Here is a 25,424-nt window from a genome sequence, read left to right as displayed (position 1 = left end):
CCAAGAGGTTAGTCCACGAGCAAATTAGATCTTTCTTCTTATTTCCTTGTCATTTCAGAGTAAAGCCATTGTTATTTTAAGATTGACCTCTACATTCACTGACCTAACTTGAAATAAAATATTGTGCAATTATTACAGAAAAGCATTATTAGACTAATCTTTGTAAAATCTGAAGAGTTTAGGGTCTTGGTTTGAAAAGCTGTTGAAAGGCTGGACCTGTGAATGTGGACACACTGAGAAATGAATGCACATCATGTCATGTCCAACCACTAAGAGGTGTTTTGGCGCATGTTTGGATGCGACAGTAAAAAAACCCAACTAACTTAGATTTATTCTAAGTGCATTTTAACAGTAAACCACTTCTGTCATGATCTTATTTGGAAGTTTCCTCTGCCAGATATGTTCTCCCAATGTTTGGAGAACCGCTCGTCGCTTAGCCATGTCAGACGGGTTGACATATCACGGCATTTCTTCTGGCCTTTTACACAAACTTAGTGAGAGTTGGAGTGTGCTGCCATAAATTAAATTGTTTTGTGGCTGACACGACAGTGAGTGACCATGAATCTTCGATAGAAACGCCAATTATGATGTGTGATGACTCGTTTCCCACAAAGACGTTAATTCATGACACAATGAAGTCAGAAGTCGACTATTAAAGTGTAATAGTTGCGAGTCTGGTTTATCATACTTGTCACACAGAAACAATGACTTTGGTGAAGGCCACATAAAGTCATATTATATTTTTCCTTCTTTACCGGGACTTTTCTGCGAAAATTAAGCATGACCTGCGGTGGAAGAAACTACTGGACCGTCTGGATTATCTCAAGCATTCAACATGCCAACAGAATGAAAACATTATTAGAGTTTAAATGATCACTTAAGTAAGAAAACAGATTGATTAGTTTTATTGGGACTTGTTTTTAAGACTTTGCTGCAGGTATTGATTAAAAAGTCACAAAATGAACCCATGTTCCAAATACAATTATAACTAAAATAAAAAAAAATGTGGCAGACGACCATAAATCCAATGCATCGCAAAAGGATGCAAATAATGTGGAAATAACAGCTCTTTCAGTTGTTTAGAGATGGTAAAGAAAAGTGAAACCGGTAAGATTTCCTTCATATATTGTATAAACTGTCATCCAGAGGTGTGGTCTAAAATATCAGAATTTCATAGACTGGCCAATCGGTAACGATTGGGGGAGGCCTCAAAAGGACTGGGTCTGGTCTTGTGGTGAACATGGCTCATGTTGCTGCTGTCGCATTACACAGATGTAGCATCCTTGACACACAGCATGCCGACAGGAATTCAAGTCACACACCCACAAGCACACCAATACACACACTTTGGGCTGCACACCAAAGTGACGCGTCTGAACCCGTTGGAACGGTCCCGCCGTGTGCGCCTTCTGCGACTTCTTTCAAAAAATAGCCGACATTCACTCATATATACCTATATCTGTGTGTGTGTGTGCGCGCGCGAGTGTGTGCGTGCAAGGCTCAATCATCTGTGTGCGGGTGTGAGCCACTGACTGTATTGTTTCACAACTGTCCAGTTTAGTTGCCTTTGGCTCTGTGGCTGGGTGCTCAGCAGGCCTTCCACCCATGACTGATTGACAGTTTTAAACAGTTTAAACTGACTATCTCGTTCACCATCTTGTCTCCAAGTCTTCCTCCTTTGATGCGGTTTACTTGTGAGAGTTTGGACATGAGAGGAATTTGAGAGTGCATTTGTGTGTTGGGGGCGGAAGAGGTTCCATGTGCCGTGGTAGGTGCCAGGCAGGTGACCCTTTAGTGAGACTTCTCAGCACCCGGCATGCCTCGCATTCCACAGACATCTCTCAGATTAGGCAACAGTATGGTCGGCGTTAGATAAGACGGATCATACTTGGAGTCATGCTTAGAGTAAATGGCTTAGTTCAGGTGTTTGATCCCGTATGAACTTTTATGACATACAGTATGCTCTGATGGGGGTGGGGGGTGGGGCTCATAACACATGAGGCGTTCTACAAAAAACCATCCAATAAATCCTCCCATGCAGTTCTTCAGACCTGTCAGTAGAGTATATGCGTCATATGTCTTCTATAATATGGCTCCACTTAAATCCTGCCCACTGATGTTCTTTGTCACTAATGTAAGGCTCACATGGGGGCAGGAAATTGTTTGCAATGTGGTCGAATATAGGTTTACTGTATATTGCTGTTCTAAAGACATACCGTATTGGCCCGAATATAAGACGGCCCTGATTATAAGACGACCCCCTCTTTTTCAAGACTCAAGTTTGAAAAAATTCTTTTTGAACACCAAATACATTTTTATACAGAAAATAATAATTATTTTTTATACAGAAAATAATTTTTATTCTTCGTGACAGGGGTTCGCTTTGGCCTGAGGAGTCAAGATCAGCATTCACTTCAATGCTATCTGGCGCCATCTAGCATCGTGAATGGGTATAATGTCTAGACCCTTAATATAAGACGACCCCCGCTTTTTCAGTCTAATTTCAATGCGAAAAAGACCGTCTTATATTCGGGCCAATACAGTAATAGAAGACTGTGTCTCAATGATTGCACTATTTAGAGAAATCGTGCTCTGACAATACACAAAGCCGAATTTCAGATATGGATTTCCTCCTGATGCGGCGGGGTAAGCAGAAGTGGAACCAGACCCAAAACCGACTCATTATAATGTTTGTATCATTGACGACAACATATTTCAGATTTGATATCCTTTTGCACTCAATCTTGCATGGCCACCCATGAGGGTCTCAGAGTGCCGTGAGTCTGCATGCTCTACATTGTTGACATTACACAGTGCTATTTAAGGACTTGAGTGAAATAAGTCTGACAAAGTGAAAGAGAGAATTTCTTGGGCTATAAGCTTACAAATGTCAGTCTATTTTGAAAAACATCAGGAAACATGACAAGTAGAGCCTTGAATGACTCTTGGGGTGAGATTTAAGTTCCTAATGCCTATTTTTATCTCATGTTGTTATTCTTAGTTAATTCTTAGTGAGCCATTATATTGAATAAATAATGACTATTAAAATCCCAAGCATGGCTGAAGGAGTCTGGCATTCAGAACGGACTGCCAAGTGACGACACAATAGCACATGATTCATTCCAACGTGCTTTCTAACCACTACTTGCAGACGACCCCATGTGGAATAAATATTTCTGTGTGCGCTGTTTTTCCCAGTAAGTGACTGACCAGAGTGTTCTGCCTTGCCACCAGTCAACCCTGAAAAAATAAAATAGGCACACAGAGATATCCATCAGCTTCCCTCAGCTAACATAGCAGAAATAAGCCACCTGGCATTAATTTCTCCTGTGGTCATGCTGGGCCACAGGCAATAAAATCTGCATGCATTTTACTATAAGTTCGAAATACCCACGCCGTGTCTTAAGAGCTGCTTGGGAAATAAAAACATGAGCTGTACTCTGTTGTTGAGGTTACACAGAAGTCAGTGTGGGATCAGTTTGAGCTGTAGAAAAGCAGGAAATTATGTGCATGTGTCAGAGGACACGTGCTCAGATATTGCTTGTTGTTGTCTTCCACCTGCAAGGGATTCCCCACCTCTGTGTGCAGCACTGCATCTCAGGCAGCTTCTTATTTTTTTTTAATGTCTTTGTATACATGCATGAACGTGTATCTGCATGTACTTCCCGTTGGGTTGAAGAAACTCTCTGGCCTCACAGCATGAGAAGAATGAATCATGACGAGCTGCAGCACTTGCATAATGGCGCAGATGCTGTTAAATCTTGGCTCTCGATTGTCCACAAACCTCAGCAGTATTGCGCCACTTTGTGCGCCGCTGTCCCACTTCTCGACAGCCAAATAACACAACACAAGTTATGGTGTGCGGTCTGTTCTATCTGCTCTTCCAAGAATCCGGAACATTCAGTCAGGCGGCTGCGACACTAAGCTCCACTTAATGTCAAGGCTGTGACTTTGACAGGAATGGATGCCAATTGCCACTAAAAATCGCTACTGCGGAGGCTCTGAGAACTACTACAAAAAAAGTGTACTACTTCATTGTACTAATGTGAGGAAAGATACAATCAGAACTGAAACCTAAAGATATTTTTCCCTTTATGGTTTCAACTTGAGTCGATATGGCTCTTGTTGCTGTAAGATGCTTTTCGATTGACAAAAGCAGTTATTTTTGCAGAGTCAACACCAGATGAGTGACCAAACAGACTCACCATTGCCACAACATCATAACATTTGAAGATCTATGGTTAGAAATCCCAAAGATAAACACACATGCTGACGTTAGCTTAAACTTTAAGCTAACGTCAGCAAGCCTTAAACCATTGGCGTGGCTGACTTTTGAACGCTGTAGGATTAACTGTCATATTCTGACAGTCATTTTAAACTCAATCTTCACAATACATCCTACCCAGTGACATTTTCAAACAAGAGTGTTTCACAACATAAAAAGCCCATTTGCCTAATTGCGTGCCTCAAGGGCAGAGCGACTTCAGCCTGCAGCACAGTGTAGAAATGTCACATCCGTGAGTCGCTGGGTTCAACTCAAAGTGGTTAACACGCAGAATCAATTGATGAATGCAAACCTCGGGTGATGTCAAAAATATATTAGCCCTGAAATAAAACACATTAAAAAGAAAGAAAGTGAGCATAACTGGAGAAAGGAAAATAGCTAAGAGCAAACTTGGATGAGATACAAAATCGGTGGTCACAGGGTTCTGAAACTCTTGCGAACATCTGTACAGTATTGTCGATGTTGTCACCTAAGATTTCACGCCGCGGTCTGTATAAGTCACAGCCAATATTTCCTTACTATTTACTGAGTGAGGTGTTTCTGAATTACTATTGTGAGTTCACATCCAAGCTGGGGTTTCTTGAGCAAAATCACTTTTAAGACTCTTTCTAGGGAGGAGAAGAATGACGAAGGAAAACAAGTGTAGGTCAGCAGGGGCCAGACTTCACCCCACCCAGCTGTTGGACAAGAAACCCTCGGGCACAACTCGCCTATATTTCAGTTGCCCTTGCTCAACTTCAACTGTACTGAAGTGAATTACTCTTCGGAGAACTCTTGTGTGTGACATAAGTGAGATAACAGTTGCCATGATTTTTTTTTTTTTTTTGTAATTAAACCCAAAAGAGGAGGTGAAGTGCCATAAGGGTGTTTCGGTATTTGATTTGTGGTCCTTGCACAGACCTGACATCATATCACGAGGGGGCAATTTTAAATAGTTCACATAAACTGGAAAACCGACACGGCCATTTATATTTCACAAGAGCCAACAATTCCCTGTCCTATTATTTGCCATAATACGTGTTGGTTGATTCCATCATATTTGCTCACATTTTGAGTGCTCAATGTGACTAAATCCACACCATGTTCACACTGCTAAAAGAATGAGCGTGTGTGCAGCCATGCTACCTTCTCCTCCCTATCCAGAAATGAAAATAGTTTCGCAACCAACAAATTTCAAACAGACAAAGCACTGCGATCATATTCAAACATATTCAAAGGTAGAACTATGAAAAAATTTGTTATTGAATCTGTAAAGCTGCCAGATTTTTAGATATTATTCTGGATGAATTGAAAGCAGTGCCAAAGGTTATTAAATTTATTCTTCGACTGAACATGTTTCTATTTAATGTATGTGACGTGATTCATCCAATGTTGATTTTATCTTTTGGCTCGCTCATATTTTAGAAGAGCCTCTCAGGATTCTCGGATGGCCTCTCTAAACTCATTCAGTAACCGCCAATTCTAGACCAAGTCTGAAAAGACGTTTAAAAACGTCTTTGGGAGTGAATGAGTTAGGTGGTTCTTTTAAAAATAACTTTCCACTATTTTGCAATACAGACATCATATTTATCATGGTCACTCAGCTTTTCCGTCGCAGAGTAGGAATCAAGTGCCATTATTGTAAAACACTATAAATCCAGAGTCACCCAAGAGTTGCATAAATTACAAGAGAGATTTGGAGCGCAATGCATCATAATGGAGAGAGATGTCGTACTTACAACAAAGTTAGATAAGATTGTTTGGGAAAATCAATCAAATGTAGTAATCTTGGGGGTGGGGGGGGGGGGGGACTTTAGTAGAAGAAATCTTTTCACTGGCTGAGTCACAGGTTAGATAACAGGAAGTCTCCAGGGTAAGAGAGGAAATCCCCAACAATCTGGCGAGGAAAAACACCACGAGACCAATCAAAACAAAACGCTCCTTTTAAAAAAAATGACCACCACCATTAAAACCAGCTGGCTGGTAGAGAGATGTGCTTCATTTCTTGGGCACTGGTACCATAAAGTCATCCTGTATTGAAACAATAGGATGGAATCAAACTCATATCCTCCCTTTGGCCTCCCACTGATAGACCATGATGAAAAGCCACCGAGTTTTTCTATATCGGGCAGCGTCCAACCGTGCAACTTCCAGTTGCAACTGCTCTGTCCATTTACACCATTAGCTGATTTACCACAAACCACAGTCAGCCCTTTTGTTTGGGTTGTGAGTAGACTGGGCTGCCAGGAAAAGTTGTCATGTATAACATGGCATTTTATTGTGTCTTAGCTGGAAACAGGCTGACAATGACATAATTCTCCTCATAAAAGTTTTTTTTTCTGCATTCTTTGACCACGTCGTTGGAAAAACAGAGTCAGTGATGCTGCACTTTGCATGCGTAATGACTTAATTTCATGATGACGGTCCAAAAGTATGACCGTTAATCATGAATAGTAGTCTTCTGAAGGCACATAGGAACAATGTCTTCAAGTAAGAACGCTGACTTCTCATCTTAAGTATGTTCAGCAAGTGACAGTGTCCTACTAAGTACCTCGCAGGTGACAAAGCATTGCAGACATCGGACTCAATTAAAGCCAATCAGAAATCCGCCCTGACGCATTGGACAGGAAAGCATTCTCAGGTCTAACCCGTTAGTGTGTGCCTCTTATCGCCCTAAAGCACAGGCATCAAAGTCAAGGCCCGGGGGCCAAATCTGGCTCGCCACATCATTTTATGTGGCCCGCGAAAACAAATCAAGCATGTCACGTTCCATGATGCTTGCTAAAGTCTGAACCAAAATTTCAAATTGTCATATGTAATCCACATGAACAGTCATTATTCTTGACTTCTGTTTTTAAAACTAGTTATTCATTAATTTGTTGTGCGTTCTGTATGTAATATATGGAGGGGATTAAACATTTATATGGTCTCCAAGGGAAACCGTAACTACAATGTGGCCGTGACAAAAATGAATTTGACACTCCTGCCCCAAGGTGAGGAGGATGAAGCAATGGGGAGGCTAATTTAGGACCAAAGCATCCAGATGGCGACAGTCACATACTGGGGGAGCCAGAGCCAGTAACAGATGACTTTTGAAGTAACTAACATGTTCCAATATGGTGTGATGTCTTTGCCATGTTACTCAATCCTAGACCCCGCAGACTGTGGATGTCATCTGGGTTCATCGTGTTAAAAAAAAAAAGAAAAAAAACCCAGAAGACAAAGCGGAAAATGAGCGGAATCTCATTTTTTGTATACACTTGCCATGTGCCACCACGGGATAAACTTTTGATACACAGAAAATATTTGGCTGGGTTTTACATTTTCTCACTGCAGTAGTAGCACAGAAGTAAAACAGCAGGGTCATTGTGTGAGTCATGACTTAAGCAGCTGATGAAGGCTGACTGCGGATACCTCAGTTTTCTGAAAAGAAAAAAAAAAAACAGTCCTACATGCCTAAAGCAGTGTGAGGATGACAAAACAATTGAGAGCATGTTTCCAAAAAAACCTACAATACTTTCTTAAATCATTTAACATTCCTAATGAGTGTAGAATGATTCGAACAATCTGTGCAGTCAACCGACAAGCCTGGACGTGATTCAGTTGCCTTAAAACTAGGTCAATTAAAAAGAATATTCTAAGAAACATGAAAACCAACCGGCACGGTGAGCTGACTTGATGAAGAGTTGTCAAATACAATCGATAGGACGAAAAATGATTGCGGAAGGCGGCCCGATGTATGTATGTTAAGTCAACTCTGACTTTTAAATCCTCCTGTTGCTCGACAAACTCGAATGACATCATCCTACCAGTGAAATGACACTAAGCCTGTGTCCTATTAATCTCTTATTCACTCGCACCACACGTAAAGTCTGAGCTGAGGCCTTCAACATGCTGACAGATGTGTGTGTAAAATGTGAATGTTTTGACCATAACCCTCACCCAGGCTGTACTGTAGAATTAAGCAGCGTGCGGATAACATGAAGGGGGATACAACTGCCAGCACATCACAGAAAACCACAACGTACCAGGCAGCACGTTATTCTTGGCTGGGATGAGTGAAGACCCACATGAAAGTTAAAAAAAAAAAAGTTCAGAAAGACAAAATTACAGTGAGAAAGTGTTGCAAAAGCTATTTGAATTTTTTTTTCCCCTCAAAGGTCCAAAAAAGACTTGCTCTGCACATGACATAATTAAAGATTGTCAAGATGATGCGGCTGCCCTGTGATTGGCTGGCAACCGATTCAGGGTGTCCCCCGCCTACTACCCGAAGACGGCTGGGATAGGCTCCAGCACCCCCCGCGACCCTAGTGAGGATCAAGCGGTTCGGATGATGAATGAATGAATGAAAGATGATGCGGCATACGATAAAATTCCACTTAAAAAAATGCCAATAAATAATGTTGCCACGTACTTATCGGACAATTATTTAATGTCCAACATTCGTCGTTTGTGCACGTCATGCCAATGACATGACAAGATCGCGGTCACATCCCAAACAAATGGCAACATTTCTGACAGATGAGGAGATTCTGTAAACCACACAGCGCGGCGTCCCTCTTATTTAGCCTTGTTTGTGTCTCTGCTGCTAGGTGACCAGCCCACAAGGTGAGCCCTTTGGAAAGCTTTCCGTTAATAAGTAGGTGGAGCCCTTTTGCAATTTGTAACAGAAGTTGTTCTTCAAAATCGCACGTGGTCATCTTTATGTAGAGGGGAATACGTTGTTTACAATGTCTCTAATTTATTTAAGTGGTGCCAAGAAGCCCCCCAAAAGCTGTGAGCGTGCAAGACCCGGTTCACCATCACACCTAGAATGAACTAAAACCACTTGAACGACCCTGTGCAACTTTATTTAGAATATTAAAAGCAACAGCAGCAAACACAGTTGGACCCTATTGAGCTTCGTTTTTCCTAATAAAAAAGCATCAAAGGAAATATTTAGATCATCTGCATTTCGACAACATAAGCAATAAAACTCCGATGTGGAAACGTGTTAACGCTCACGAGAAGGTCAACTGAACGGGCAGGAAATGAGTTCACTATTCACTTCATTGAAGAGAAGCCGCATTGCCAGTGAATTGCCAGTGAAGTTTTCAACAGCAGCTATATTTGTAAGATCGGGGGGGCGGGGGGGGGATGTTGACTCTGCTGGGGTCAGCAGTTTTCAAAGAGGTGCGCCTCTCCGGAGGGTGAGAGAAAAATAAATAACTTCAGCTACTGAATGGCAGATATTGATGATGCTTGACAGATGTTATTGGCCACAAGGTAATAAAAGCCACAAAACTGCAACAAAATCTGAATCTGAATCTGAATTGGCCAAGTATGTAAAACACCGACGGAATTTACTTTCGGAGTTATGTCTCATCCAGATAAACATAAACAAAAACAATGACCAACAGAGGGAGACAGAACGGGAAGCTTAGCTGTTTAGTGCCCCGATATCTTCGATGTGGAAGGAAAACAATAGGGAAGAGGAGAAAAAAACAAACCTCAGCACATGCGTGTACATTTAAAATACACGTAAAACAAAACTCGAGACATTACATGGAGTGAAGAGTGAGTGTGGGGTAACGCGACGCAATCAGTCTGACTAGTTGTTCAGTCTCTTCGAGCGATTTGCAGGCCAAGTTTCATCACATGGAGTTATGCAATGGGAATCCAACAAAGGTATCAGGGGTGTGTATGCATGTCAGGCATTCGCAGATACATCGCCAAGATCATCGTCTCCGTGAAGACGACCTTGGCATACCAGTCTTGGACTTAGGAAGGTCGGGTAAGTAGCTGATACGAATGTTGGCATCCGAGCATATTTTCTAATCTTGGGAAAGTCCAGAAAACAATTGTTTTGGGAGCTGGCCATCAACAATTTCAGACAGCCTTGAACGTCTTTTAGCCTATGACACTCAATGGCGTCAATTTGCCGAATCCTAGATCCATTTTTCAAGGCCGGATGCCAAACTGCACCTCATTCTTTTCCATTTTGAATCCAAAACTGCATCTAATTTGCGATTGAGTTTGGTCAACGCATGAAATCGGGCCACTTATGCATGTAATGACAACCCCCCCAGAAAGACCGTCAGCTGATTCCCTTCCAATGAAGCTGCTCCTGTGGGCTGAATTTGGTGATAGATCAGGAAACTGCCAACTCCAAACGGCACAATACCTGTTATCAGACGACCAATAATGTAAATGTGTTCCACAACCTCTACGGACAGTATTGAGAGGCACGCCATGCTACACTTCTGCCAAGGATCTAAGGTGTATCCAGCAGCAAATGTCCCAGAGGACCTAGCAAATGTCCCAGAGGACCTGCTCTTTTCATAAAAAAAGAAAAAAAATGTATCCATCGTGCTAAGAGTCCAGCTGACTAATTCCATGAATTGTTTATCGGAAGAAAAAGCGTCCGCGTGCAGAACTTGGGTTTGGATTTCAAGTTTGTCCTTGCAGGAAGTAAAGATAGTCACAAGAATTTCTCGTACATAGTGTGTCATGCCATCACTGCGCTCGCTAGCCTCCATTTTAGGCTTGACAATCTTATTTTAATTGCTATGGAGAGACGACAATGATCATGATTCAAATCTTTTTTTTCTAAATATGGGAAGAAAAAAAAAGAATCAGGAGAAAAATGCTTCTGTACTTTCAAAGTGGCATCTATTAAAAAAACAGCAGTTTGCATTGCTCTCTGCAAGCCACTAACCTTGGCCATGTCACACAAGTGCTTATGATAGCAACATGTGTGCGATGCTTATTTATCCAGTGTAAATATTGGACAAGACTGATGTCTTCCTTTCAGTGGACCTACAGTACGTGAGATAAGATGTCACCTTGAAGTAAAATGTCTGAGGTTATTTCCTCCAAACGTTTACTCTCTGTGTTGGGCTCTTACATCATGTCCAACTTGGAACTCTGAAGTAAAAACGCAAATAGAATTAACCACAAGCACTGAAGCCGCCGGGCCAAAGCACGAGCAGAGTGTAAAAAGCTATTCTAACTACTGCTAAGGTTTGCAGATGGCAATTTACGGGAATGAATTCGGGCCACACATGCATGTGATGACAATATATTTTTATTGTGAATAAGCCATAGTGGCAATTTCATGGTTGGAGTTCTCTCGTGTTACACCCGCAGTGTCCAAAACGTGCCGCACGATCCGATGTAGTGCAGCTGCAATACTGCTACGCATACAACTGATCAACCTAGTTTCAAAACTTTTAAAGGGATAAAGAGTATGATTCATAAAAGAGAACTTGGTGACAAGCCATGAGGTTGAAGGGTGAATATTTACCTTCTCGTCATCAAATTACTTTAAAGTTCCATGACATATTATTAACGTTGTGATATTTCGACTACTGGACCTGTCTTTAGTGTATTAGCAATAGAAGGGCTTGAGAAAATAATTTATCGCATCCACGCCCTCCCAGCGAACATCCCATAAGCCATCATGATTAATTTGTTTGCTTCTAAAAAAAAACAGTTAATGAACCAAAAAGCCGTCAAGGATTTTCCGTCTCGAGTAATTCGTCTGCCTCACTTTTCACTCTGTTAATCAGTTCAGTTTGTCCTAAAAATGAGCACGGGGGAGCCAGCGGGAGATGATGCAAAGCTGACTTCACTTTCTTCCTTGATATATTAAACTCCATCTGCACTGGTTGGAACATTCACAGCAATGATTTTTTGGCTCGGGTGCTTGATGATGGAAGCTTCATACTGTAATATATCTCGAGGTCTCCAGAGGCCATTAGATAGAAAGCCACGTGTTGGAACGACTTTTGGCTTTCGCAGGGTGTTTTAGTGGGGTCGTTTTGGAGAATTGATCATGGTTTTGAACAGCGTCGGAGCAGTTTGGCCAATAAAAGCTACTGCGTTTTGATGGCAGCTCCATGAAAGTGAAGCAATGCTGAGGCGAGCATTTTTTTGGGGGGGAAAGCCGCGGACTGACTGGGAAGGATCTCTGATTGGCTGGAGGTGACATGAGCCGCAGTTGAAATAAACACATTCCACTTTCTCTTCACTAGCCCGCTAAAGGGCATCTGGCTTTGTCAATGGCTCTTGGTGTCTCACACTCTTGAGCAATGTCATTTGATGTGAAGCAGATGTGGAGACCTAGCAGGCGTAGTCGTAGCCAGAGATCAGGTCAAGCACTCTCTGCTGTCTTCCAAGGTGCCACTCTACCTGCTCTCCCCCAGGGAAACCCCTCTTTGGGAGGGAGGGGAGCGGGATTCTTGAATGGAATGGCCAAAGTAAAAAGATCACAGAGAAGGTGTACTAGTTGGAAAACCAAGCGTCCCACAAAGCTATTGATGAATTACTCCAAGAAGTTATCAAAACGACAAGACATATGACATGTATGTGACATAATTCAGAGTAGGAGGTGCTTTCAGCGTTTGCATTTGTGGATACATGACACTCAGCCATTTACCTCGGGAAGAAAAACAGAGCAACGCACAAACAGGGTCACATAAACACTCCAAAGCTGCGAAGTAAATTTTCAAGGAACAGCTGCTCTGGGCAAACGTATCCCAACATTTCCAACATCATTTTCAACGTCACACATGGCTGCTGTTTAAGAAGATATATTTTGTGACGTCAAATGAAAAGGTCGAACTATCAACTCGCAGAATGCACACATTAAAATTGTGGCCTCACACGTACTGTGGTTGCGATATGAAGTGATTCATTTACAAAAGGTTTGCCAGCTACAGGTCGGGCATGTTTATTATGTAGTCTGCTTTTCTCACATCTTCACCCAGCAGCCTTCAGTCAGACCGATTATTACCTCAAACTTTGTGCGATCCACTCATGAGAAACATCTGTGTGTACAAAGACACATCCCCATATGGATATTCATAGACTGTGCTAAACAGTATTAAGTCAAACTTGTTAGGCCAGCTGCTCTAGGCTCTCATTTGCGGGATGTTGAGGTCTTGTGTGAAAGTCGGCTTTTCAGTTTGAACGTCATTTCACTTTTCGTCACTTGAAAAAAAATTATTCCCGGTAATTAAAAAAAATAATTTAAAAAAATCAAAGCTCAGCAACCCAACAGGCAGACTCCTCCTCATTACCTCATTAATGGGCAGGCGAATGAACACTATCAGTGTACTGTTCGGCATTGGGCGCACACATTCCTACCGTGTGCTAGCAGCTCATGTCCAGTCATGCAGGAGACCTTTGGCATGGCCAAGTACCACCCTGTCTGGCCGTCCGGGCAGAAAGGCCTTCTGCCGTAATCTACTCCTGGCACCTTGTCTTTTAGGTTCACAGTCACCGAGCAAGCATTTTAAGCCTTCCGTGACCCAGAGGAAACACCAAACGCATCAATCCGACTTGATGACAACCAACCAACCTGTCTTAAAACGAAAGGTAGGACTTCTTCCGTTTGAAACGATGCTCGTCTCGCCCATCCTTAACCTTGCTATTGTTTTGCTTTTGTTTCCAACTACAGATGAGAATATCATCTATGCTTCCACCTGATCCCCGAAAAACATCGCTCCCATTCAAACATCTGTGAGAGATTCCGAGTTCTGGTCCAAGTTCATGTGGTGAACATGTCCACCCAACACTGCCGCTATTCTGTTTAGCCGATCAATTTACATCAATGTCTCAGTAAGTTAAATTTAAAAACACCCACACATGAGACTTCCTTTTTCCAAGTTGTCACTGAAAAGATAGTACACAAGGTTTAGCCATTGAGCTAAAAATTCAACTTGAGTGTGTCATGAATAAATCATATGACCATTCTAAACGCCGGAAATGTTTAACAGTAGATTTATTCCACAGTAGGGGGAAACAAGAGAGTTTGCTTCACACAATGATAACCCGGAAGCAGAGTGAATCACGGCTTCAATTAACAGGGTAACTAATTCGATACGCCATTTACAAAGATTGCCGCAAATAAAACCACATCCACTTTATCATGATTATCATCGAGATGTTAGCTTGTAGGACCACATGCAGGAAAATCCTATGCTTCAGTTATCATTTCTGATTTAAAAGGAACAGGGTTCTTACCCTGTAAAAGGACAAGCATCCCTAAAAGGTCGGTTTAAAATTTCAACTGGTAGGACACTGACAAACAATCTCTTTGAACGCAGCAGACACACCAAAAAAAAAATGTTCCGTCGCAGTTTAGATAGATGGCCTTAAAACGAATGTCCAAATATAGTAAGTTCAAGTGGCATGTGTGTATTTATCACCCGCTGAATGAACTCTTACAGCATACATTTGGAGCAAATGAAACTAAGAACAATAAACGCCACTGTTCGATTAAGTGCCCAGCGCCCGCTGATAAAATCAAGAGCAGTGACACTCGGGCCCTTTGATCATTCCGCGGTCAGGCCAAAGGGACCCCTGGAGGCCGCACGGTTCAAGCCCAGCCAGTGCTACAGTCTGCCACTCTTTTTTTAAGCAAAGCAAACAGACCGCAACAGGAAAATAAAATATTTACCGGTACTAAATGATTGGCAAGGCGGCAACATACGCAGCACTGAGCGAGTAGAACAGTCGCAGCTTGTGGAAGCCGCTTCTCACGTGCCCAATAGGCCACATTATACTGACGCATGACGTGTTAAAGGCGCAATGCTAAACGCTTATTTATTTTCACAAATGCCGCTGAGTGCCCCCTGAAGTACACGTGAGCTTTAATCACATGTAAGTGAAACCACGCAAGATGGAGACACCGCAGCCACACTGACAGACAACCTGGCCAATGGGAAAAGTCGAGCTCTGCCTCTCCTCACCTGATCGACGATCCGCCTAAAACCATCTGCGCGGAAGCTTCCCGCTATGGATCATTTGGATCAGCAGTTGCGCAAACCTGCCCTGCAGCTACTCTTTGAGATTGCGAGAGCCATTTGAGAAATAACATCAAGCGTTCAGCACTTTTGGAATGAATCCGTTTAGTCTGTTGAAATGTCCAAACCAGACAGATCAGGGTCAAACAACATCCCACCAAATGCGAGCATGGAAGCTGTGTGTCATCACCGGGCATGCGGAGCCGCTCTGTTCAGACGATTGGCTCTCAGTTTCCCCCGGAAGGGGCTGCCGCCAGCATCTCATCGGAGCTCCAAGTCGATGACAATGTGGAAAGTGGAGGGCCTGTGGCTCAGTGGTTAACACTTAATTGCAAACTGTGAGATACAAGAAACAAAAAGGAGACTACGTGTGGTAATGACTACATTTTGCCATTTGACTACATCTCCTTTTCTTCGCCATCACACTGCAGTCTTTGTTTTTAAGGACTTCAACAGGCAATTTTAGAATGACATTTTATGCGTCTCGACTTGCGGACTATTAAGTTGGTGAATAGCCTCGTGGGACCTCCTGTACATAGAAAATTGTGTCAAAGCTAAAAGCAACTAAGCAGCAGAGCAGCAGTGTGGTTGTATGCACAGATTAACAAGATCTCCCTTCCAATTTTCTAAACTCCATTGTTGGGCAAAGTTTTTGAGACAGGACAGGTCCATAAAAATAGGGTGAAAAGTGTATTGTAAATTTTTATATCTGGCATATTTTGAGCCTAGTATGCCACATTTTATAAAGATGCCTTTGAACTGTTTTGATTTTTGAAAAAAAAAATGTAGTTTATGCATGCACTAACACACCACTTTCTTAAACCGGGCACAAGTACAGTACTTATATCAAAGTACTTCCCGATACCAAGTACCGATACTTGATCATCCCATCACATCTTGCAATACGTAGTGATTAAAAATGTGTTTGACTTGATCAAATATTGTTATAGTTGGATGAATCTCATTGGGCCTCAAAAATACAAGACACGAACCTGGCTGGTAAAGCATTTTTTGGGGATTCCGAGTAGTCCGCACCGATATTGATAATGTTTCCTTCAATGGGATGGGCCAAATAGTGCGGTCTGTTTTGCATCAATTGCTGCACAGCACAATAAATAAAGTGATGACTTCCTGGCAGTTAATTGACAACATTTAACAATCATTAAATTGCTTATCATGACTACTAGAATCACAGTCATCACTTATCTTAAAAATCACTACACGCTCCTTTTCAGCCATCAAAAAAAGGGTGATTTTCAGGCAATATATCTGTATCTGGACATGGTCATTCTTGACTTTGCACCTGCTCCCTTTTTCAAATAATTTGGAGCGAGTTATATTTCAGGGATGGCTTAATGCGGAAACCACATTCATGTCTGTAAAGTTTCTTTCATTCAGATACTTGTACAGCTACTTCAGGATTACGACACAATGATGTAAAAGGCAGCTGCCTTTAGTGATCCAGACACAATTTCCAGTCTCGCGGAGGCTGCATTTCAAATTACACATTGTGGCTTTCTCATCTTGTTTTATCCGTGCGTTGGAGTGTTCCCACGCAGAGTGATCACCAACATCCCAACCAAATAGATGGATCTCATGGGGAAAATAGAGCTCAGGAAATGTGAAAAATGCCGAGAAAATAACCTTCGCGTCTAATGTGAAGTGAGGACACAACTCGGAGCGAAGCATTTGCATACAAAAACACTTTTGGCTCTTCCACGTCTGCCTGGGATGAGATACACAGAGGGAAAGAAAGGAACAGACGAGACAAAAAAAATCTCAAACAAGAAACAGAGTGATGGAGAAGTGAAGAATTTTTTTGTAGCATATTGCAACTACCTACAACTATAAGTCAGTTGACAACGGAACACCGCGTGCTATTCCCTTCCTAGCGGACACATGACCTCTTGGCTGAGGGATTTTTGATTCATGATTATTGTCATAAATGATGGAATTTTACAATGTGGTCCATTATGGTCCTGCCAGGTGGGAGTTTGTTTTGGGTCTTGTGCTAAAAAACGTTTTTAAAAGTCTCGTTTGCTACTTTCATTCATTTTTCGATTCGCTTTATCCTCACAAGGGTCGCGGGGGGTGCTGGAGCCTATCCCAGCCGTCTTCGGGCACTAGGCGCAGGACACCCCGAACCGGTTGCCAGCCAATCGCAGGGCACTCCTTTGCTACAGTGATGGTGTATTTTCTTTCCATTTTATGTTCAGCTGCCCCGTTTAAAAGCTACTTGTCAGTACTGAATTACAGCGTAGCCATAAATTAAATAAAATGTATTCAACAATGATACCTTTGAGATGTATCTGGATTTAATGAAGAAAATGACAATGCAAGATGCCTCTGCGTATGCTCATCGGACACTTCATTAGAGACAATCTATTCAGGGGTGGAGAGCCTTTTTTTTCCTATTGGGGCTATTTGAGTTGTTATAAAACCCCCAAGAGTCCTCATAAATGAATGTTAAAAAATATGATCAGGTACAGTATTTCTAAAAAATGAGCGCATGAACTCTTTGGGGCTTTTTATATCAGGTCCTTTGCAATTGTAAATGTTTTTACAAATACGTGGGTCAGATCTAATTTTCTTGCGGACTACATACAAAGCATGTAGCTTCAGCTAATAAGATCCAGTACATGAGCTGCATTAAAAAAAAAAAAGCTCTTCACTGAGCATTTCATTGACAACTTCCAAGGGAAGTATTCATTCATCATTCGATGATAGCGTTTGTCCTCATTAGGTCGCCGGTGAGATGGAGTCTCAGCTGACTTTAGGCAAGAGGTCAGATATAGCCCGGACTGATCTCATTTATAGACCAGAAAAGAAAAAGTTGGCAAAAGATTTGCCACCTGGGCCTTCAATAGTGACTAACCTGACTGACTCCTTCAATTAACAGCATCACACTTCAAGTGACCTATGTTGAAATATAGGTTGTAAATGTATCGGTCATCGATTCTGATTTGTGTTTTGGGCCAGCAGAGAAAGCAGTAAATTGTCCTCACTGTCACCTGCCTGCATCTTTGCATCACATCGCCAGGCAGAAAGTGATGATGATGTTTTAGAGCAAACGGCAAGGACAATGGTTTCCATTCAAGACTGCTTTCAAACCCCCCACCGACATCAGTGCCTACCTTGAGATAAGCCAGCTGGAGATAGTTGTAAGGGACCCGCCTGTTGAAGTCCTGCACGACATCCTCGCTGACTTTATGCATGGATTGCACGCCGATGTCTTGCTCGATGCACTTGTCCATGCACGACGCTCTGCGCAGCACCACACCGAAGAAGCCCAGGTCGGAGTCGGCGTCCTCGAACGGATGCTGGTCCTGACACCTCAGCCGGCAGCGGATTTTGGAACGCCTCACGACGGAGTAGCTGTTGAGCGCCTCCTCCATGATGCGCACCACGCCGCCGTAGTCGCCGCTGGAGAACGCCCGCACCGCGTCCTCGTATAACAGGTCGTAAGGCTGCAAGGTGGACGAAGACGGCGTAACGCAGGCGAGCACGACGGCGATGAAGACGACAAAGAAGTTGGCGTCCATTCTGGTGCTGTGTGAAGTCGTGACTGTCAGTCAACAGAACGCTGTCAACCTCGATTGGCTGTCCATTTAAAACCTCCGGAAGTGTCACGCTGCATGCTGGGGGGCGGAGGACGACAAGAGTTAAAGTTTCTTCGGAGACACACTTTTTGTACTGGCCGACCAGGTCCCCAGTGTGGTTCCGGTGACTCCTCCTCCTCCTCCTTGAAATGAATGGGCAACAATCGCAGCCCACTTTCTCTCCACTGGGGGTCTTCTGTGAGTGTCGAGAGGCTCCATCAAATTCCGCCGTATTTATGCAAAGTAACATGCCTAAAACTGTCACTTTAACCACGCAAATATCAGTATTGTTCAAGTCAAGTTATCAAAAAAAAAAAAAGAATTCTCTCCATTTAATAATTGATTACGTAAAACGACCTCTGTTCACTTTCTTCAAGACTTCTTTCCCACTTGTTCGTCCTTGCATTTGAATTACACAATCTCCCTCTGGTGGCAGTTTGTACTTACCGTAGGTATCTTTCTTTGATTCGGCATTCACACAAATGTCACCATGGGTCTGCCTGTAAATGCTCCTAATATGGGTTTCCATCATTTCATCACAAGTGTCTCGTTATTATTAATCGTATTTGTTAATATCTATTATTTATAACTGCTAATCCGTTATAAATCATTTTAGAGAAAATTGTTGAATTTTGTTTCCTTAGGTCTCCTCCAAGGTTTGTTGTTGTTTTTTCCAATAACTTTATTTGAATGCAAAGTATAAATATATGGCACTTGGAAACTTCAATGGAGAATGTGTGAGCGTATTTTTGAAGTACAGTCTGGTGTATAAAATAATATATTGATTCAGTCAAGCTATTCTAACCAACCTGTTGGGGGACGGACATTTATGCTAAACACTTTTACCTACCTACCTAATAATTATAATTATAATCCCTTGTATTTATGCGGTGCCTTTCAAAGACCCAAGAAGGCTTAGCTCTAACTAATTAAATGTAATTATTTGACAACGACTTTAATAGCTTCATCACATGCCAACTTGTATAAGGAGTTATTATTCTCTCCTGCAAATGATTCGTGGTAGGTCATAGAAAAATAAAAATAAAAAAAGTGTCCAAGCCAAGTACTTTGCAAGTTGTGCTGACGTTTTCTATTTACCATACGACACTGCTCACAGCCACTTGGTGGCGTCTGCATTACACTATTCGGGGAGTGCGTTGACATCTAGGTTAGAAACTTTCAAGTAATGTACCGGTAATGCTTCTACTGAAATAGGATTATTGTATAGTTACATGCTTAAGTCTTAAGTCGTCAAATATAAAATCAACACGCAAATGTGATACATGTGTTCTAAATCAATGCATCTATATGTACATTTCTACTGCTCTACCATTCTGTTGTCTAACATAAAACATAATTTGCATCCTTGTTTAAAAAAAAAAATCAATAACAACATGGGAACAGCTGGCGGTTTAAAGCAAAGTTTCAATTTGGCTCCATTCGGGAAGCAAAGTCACTTCACGGAAAAATCTGTCATTTGCATGAGAGATTAGATTGTTCCACTGAGGAGTAAACTTCTCCCTACCCCTCCCCAATTTTTAATCTCTCTGTCCAATCTGATTGTTTTTTGTCACATGTACTGGATGTTTTACGTCTCTGCTAATTGCTTCTTCAATTCCCCAGAAATGCAGGGGCATCTTATCCGGAAACCGCCACTCCCTGTCCAATAAATTGCACTCCACTGGAAGTATATCAAGCAAAAAATAAAAACACAATTTTATTTTACTTATAAAATACTGTACACAAATATGTCTATAGTGCTATATCACAATAAAAACAAATTAAACAAAAAAATCTGAGTGAGTTGTTTGTTCATTTAAGTATTCAGAGTACTCAGAAGAACCTTCAAAGTTGAATGTAATCTGTTCTATGAGGCCGGTTGTGTTTTAATTTCAAAATAATAATTCCCATAGGAAATAATGTAAAGTCAATAAATTCATAAATCCTTTATTAACTATATTGGTGACGTATTATCGAACAATTGAAATTGTGATGATAAGTTCACCACTATAATAAAACTAAAAGTAAAATTAGTCAGAATTTGGCAACAGCTGGACTGGTTTATATGATTGTCATGGTCCTTTCCCTTCTCATTCTCACCGATACCACCTTTGTCATTAAAAAAAAAAAAAAAAAATTTAAACCCACAATCCTACAAAAAAGCGCGAAACCCCCCCAAAGCCCACTAAGTGTAGTCTCTGAAATTCCACATGATGGCAGTTTGACATTTGAAGGATATGTTAAAACAGGTACGTTGAAATGAAAATGCAGCTCGTTCAACTTTGGAGGTTCCAATGTAAATGTGAAAAACAACAACAAAAAACAAGCAAACGGTGCAAAGTAGATATGAGTCATTTTAGCACGATGTAGGCCTAATGAATGACTAATGGCAATTTATCAGTAGTCATGACGACTATTATCACGGATCATTCCTGGTGACTAAACATAGTTACTGTTGGACTTGTGGTTTTGCAGGAGGCCGTTAGAGCTTATAGACCTGGACGACGATGATCTTGAGCACCTCTGACAGGTCAGGAATGCTCCGCCAAACGTCGTGAGGAAGCCGCCGGACCAGCTCACAAACACCGCTTTACCAAACTCAAAGCTGTACGGAAGAACGGTTAATAAAAGACCCATTTCAAAACAGATTCTGCTGGGAGTCTGTGTGTATGTGCGTGTGTGTGCAAAGAGGAATTACGTGTGGAGATGATGAGAATGATGGAAGTCGGCGACGACCTTCTTGACATACAAGGACGTTATGATGAATGTCATTAAACCTGCACAAAGAATAGGTAGAGAGTGGAAACATGTCACCCATTCCTCCTTTTTAGTCAAAATTCAACAGCCAGTACTGAGGGAAGAATTGGAAGGCTCTTCCGATGAGTTTTAAAAGAGAAAATCCATTGTTTAATTCCTTTGGATCAGTGGCAGATTGCTTTAAATACTAATTTTCTCCATAAAATTGGATGCAATCAATTCCGCAATGCTGGTCGACTTCTGTCACTGAATGTTTTGATGAAAATGTGTTTTTAAGTGAACCATGCCAAATTGTGGCATCATAACTTGGCTAATTTACAGTCCATAGTACAGTTTCACAGCCCACGACTTGGAAGCAAGGCTGAGCAATGATCTGCCATTTTCAAAAATCAATCCTTCAAAGCCAAAAGGTAAGCAGAGCAACAGCGGCCGTGTATATCATCATCAGTGAACAGATTTATCAGCGTAGCATCTGATAAACGCCACTCAAAGGTTTGGCTAAGTTGTCAACATGAGGGGTATTTGTCTTTGATGACGTGTCAGCTGCATGCACCACTTGTATGGATCCATACACTGAGTGACGAGTGTAATCAAGTACTGAAAATGCTCCTGATACCTTTGTGTGTTTTGACCGAAGAATGTCAGAAATATTTTAACCCTTTCACGCACACTGTAAACCTGATAACACAACACGCTGTCCCTAAAAGGGTTAAAACACCAGGGAACACTTTATGGTTTTTATCTTGTTGTTGTTGTTTTTTTTTAATTTTTATAATGAGATGTATGAAGAGACGTTAACCACCGTATTTTTAAACTAAAATACTATATTTAGTAGTGGTCTAAAGGTACTGCGAGAAAGAGTCACGGTTACTTCATTTGTGTCATGGTTCTGTTTGTGGCCAACAGGTAGCACTGTCGGGCTCCACCTGCAGCTGCACACAGGTTGGTCATTGTGTCATTAGCGTGTGTAAAAGTACTCCTGGCACGACCACTCGTTGTCGGGCCATTGTTTGTTTTCTGTCATTGTTTCTGTTGCTGTTGTATGTGTGTCTCTGTGCATGTGTCATGTTTTGTTTTTTTGTCTTCGGTTTTGTTTGCTACTTTAGTTTCCTATGATTTTCTGGACTTTATTTGAGCGAGTTTTTTAGTTAGTTTCTCCAGTGTATTCCCGTTTACATTTTGATCAATCCACCCTGCTCCTCCCTGCATCCTTCTTTTTGGGGTCCTTCACCTTCCACCACCATGCAAAACGTGACAATTTGTATGTACTCTTTAAGAAATTGTGTACCTCTACTCAACATTGTTGATTGTGAAAACACAAGTAGTTGCTGCTCTATTTGTGTCTGGTAGGCCCAACGTTGACCGCACAAAAGGATTTGCGATCATAAATATTGAACAGGTTGCATTTAAAATTGTCAGCACTGACTGTTCCCTGAGCAAATCGAGAAAGAAGAATCGCTCTTAACACACCCAAAACCACTCAATAATTGTTTTGGATAATCAGTGAGAGACATCCGGGAATAAGGTCAATGCTGACGTTGATTACAAAGAAGAGAGAATGCTGAAATTTTCCCCGATGGTTGGATAATGTGCCTCACAAGTCATTCGCCACATTAAAAATGACAAGGAGTTTGCAACCATAATGTAGTTACCAGAAAAGTTCACACTTTGCCCAGCTTTTTTTTGTATTTTTGTCATCAGTCTACAAGCAACAGAACACTGACTGGTCATCTGGAATACACCAGACACTATAACAGCAGTAAGAAGACATGGAAACAATTTCCTGATTTATGTGGGGTCTCACATAAAAAAATTAAAATATTCTCCAATTCTGAAGAATGCCATACCCGAGCTACCTTTAAATATTTAAATCTCAACTCAAGACCTATTTCAACACTTTCACATTTAGTTAAATTCCATCTAGAACACAACTAAATTCTTGTCCTGCCTGACAACCTGACATCTGGATTTTGGCCTGTTTTGCTGCCGTTTCTCTTCCTCCCCAGTCTTTTATTGGGAAAGAGGAGTGGGTAGCAATGAGCCAAATGAGCCTGTTGCCGTAAGGTTTTTGGCTCAACCGACTGGGACAAGACCTGAGGAAGACCATTTCCCTGAAAGTGTCAATGTGTGGCCCTTCATTTAAATAACTGGACTATCATGCGATTTAAATTAACATTGGACATCATTGTATTGTGTGATAAATGCATATTATTCCCAATCAGGAATATACGTCAGCCCCATTGACGAATTGTCGCCGGTTTTGAGAAAAATCTCTGCTACCATTATCCGGGCCCTGGTGGGAAAATGGTTGGGGGCCACTCTAAACTAGGGGATGTTGTTGATTGTTGTGAACTGTGAGCCTGTGAAGCTCTTTGAGACTATTTTGTAATTAAGGGTTGTAAAACGATGGTTTCAGGCCAAACCCTCATATAGCGAAATGTGGTCAATTTCATGTTGTTGTTTTTTTTTTTCGGAAATCACTACTATTGGTCAGTTCCCTCAGGATTTTTTAATTCTTTTCAGATTCTTGACCAGATTAACCCTTTCATGCACCCTGTAACCTGATAACATGATAAACTGTCCACTGTAGTAACCGCCGTGGGCCTGAAAGGGTTAAATAAAGTGGAAAAAGGCTTGTCCTCTTTGGGAGGGCAGTGTTAATGGCTCAATAAACATGCTTTTTTTTTGGTTTCCTGAAAAGTGGTGGTCTTGCAGCAAAGGGGATTTCCGATCAACGCCAGGCATAAACAAACATGAAATAAAGTTGACTCAAATCACTGTGTGTGCACGCCTCTGTGGTGGCATCCAACAAGAGCCTAAACAAAACATTTCCTGGTGTTCACTGAGCTGAAATCTCACGGCAATTGCTGCTGTCGCAAGTGGTGAAGGTTGACAAAATGTGACTTTTGCGGCATGTTTTTTCAAGAAAACTGATTGAACTTCAAACAGTACAATGAGAACAGAAAATCATACCTGCAGCCATCAGCATAATGCCTCCAATCCGAGCCACGACACCCTTTGCCCTGGTCCTGCCGTCCATAAAGCGGGTGCACTTCATTCCGATAGTGGAGACCATCAACGCCACGGCTGACAGGAACAAACTCAACAGCAGGATTCCCCTGGTTATCTGGACCTGATCTGAGAGTGGGCAGAAATGAATGAATTGACCGTTCACATTCATGTGTGGCCTTTTGTTACGCTAAGTCAGCTTTAGAGTGAGTCACTTGGTGGGCCAATGCTAAATGATACTTTGTTCAAATCCCGAGTCATGTGTCATCTTACTTACTTGACAGTTTGAGGAGAGAGTCGTGAAATTCACAGGTGGTCCTGTGGCCTACGCTGCAGGTCATCCACAGGCCCTCGTAGATGCGATGAGAATGGCCGTGCATCTTCCACTCCACCATGATGGTGGCGGTCACTGTGGCGACCACTCCAATCAGTGACAGGAAGAAACCGAGCAGCTGCAGTGCCGAGCTGGCCATGACATCCAGAGAGAGGAGAGTAAGCAGGATGCACAGGGGGAGGGGAAAAAAAAAAACAGCGTCAATTGGGAGGATCTGTGTGATGTGCTGTGGATGCTTGTTTAGAGGGTTGTCGTGCTGTGTGCTGCTGCCTCTATTTATGCCGTCCGTGACGCACAAGAGGTCTCCACCGGTACCATCTGATGGGAAGTCATTTTCTTTATCTGATGAGTGATGAAAACAACACATTTCAATGCAGTGAACTTTGACACACATTTTACCCAACACGGCATCTATAGATCGAGTATTTGTCAATGGCGGGCCAAGAAGACCTTTTTTGCTGGCCTAAACACTTTTGGAAACACTGACCTACATTTAAAAATAAATGATATTTGTTCCATGAAATTAGATTTATTTATTTTCCACAGTCTGCTCTCTTCATTTTGAAAAGTTTCTTTGGCCTGCACTGCTTTCAGTACATTAGATTTTTTTGTCCAATCAGAATTCAGCTTCTCTGTGCTGACAATGTAATCCACCCCATCACGCTGATGTA

General features: G+C 41.9%; 2 protein-coding genes and 1 long non-coding RNA gene across 3 annotated transcripts in view; 1 reads left to right on the top strand and 2 right to left on the bottom strand.

Moving 5' to 3' along the window:
- The window catches only part of p3h2 (prolyl 3-hydroxylase 2), a 47,262-nt gene extending 28,509 nt beyond the window's left edge, over positions 1-18,753 (bottom strand). The window contains exon 1 of the mRNA XM_052074205.1: positions 18,189-18,753. Within this exon, the coding sequence (XP_051930165.1) occupies positions 18,189-18,596 (408 nt within the window). The 5' untranslated portion in view covers positions 18,597-18,753. The remainder of the gene's footprint in view (positions 1-18,188) is intronic.
- LOC127606142 (uncharacterized) lies at positions 18,705-24,188 on the top strand. Its single transcript, XR_007963743.1, has 5 exons — positions 18,705-18,851; positions 21,129-21,703; positions 21,767-21,820; positions 22,317-22,352; positions 23,112-24,188. It is a non-coding gene; the product is annotated as an uncharacterized LOC127606142 (long non-coding RNA).
- Positions 20,346-24,892, bottom strand: LOC127606140 (claudin-1-like). The gene is made up of 4 exons (XM_052074211.1): positions 24,697-24,892; positions 24,384-24,548; positions 21,352-21,430; positions 20,346-21,258 (listed from the first exon to the last, which is right to left on the bottom strand). Exons 1-4 carry the CDS (start codon positions 24,890-24,892, stop codon positions 21,093-21,095), a joined length of 606 nt encoding a protein of 201 aa, XP_051930171.1. The 3' UTR covers positions 20,346-21,092.
- Between the last annotated feature and the right edge of the window lie 532 nt (positions 24,893-25,424).

Source organism: Hippocampus zosterae, chromosome 8 (genome assembly GCF_025434085.1).
Source record: "Hippocampus zosterae strain Florida chromosome 8, ASM2543408v3, whole genome shotgun sequence".
In the NCBI taxonomy this organism is placed as follows: domain Eukaryota; kingdom Metazoa; phylum Chordata; class Actinopteri; order Syngnathiformes; family Syngnathidae; genus Hippocampus; species Hippocampus zosterae.
The sequence above is the reverse complement of the archived record's forward strand: the minus strand, read 5'-3'. Positions and strand labels throughout refer to the sequence as shown.

Coding starts and splice junctions, on each gene's coding strand:
- LOC127606140 (XM_052074211.1), bottom strand. CDS start 24,892: ATGGCCAGCTCGGCACTGCAGCTGCTCGGTTTCTTCCTGTCACTGATT. Junction 24,549..24,696: donor CTCTCTCCTCAAACTGTCAA/GTAAGTAAGATG, acceptor GCCCACTCTCAG/ATCAGGTCCAGATAACCAGG. Junction 21,431..24,383: donor CATTATGCTGATGGCTGCAG/GTATGATTTTCT, acceptor TTCTTTGTGCAG/GTTTAATGACATTCATCATA.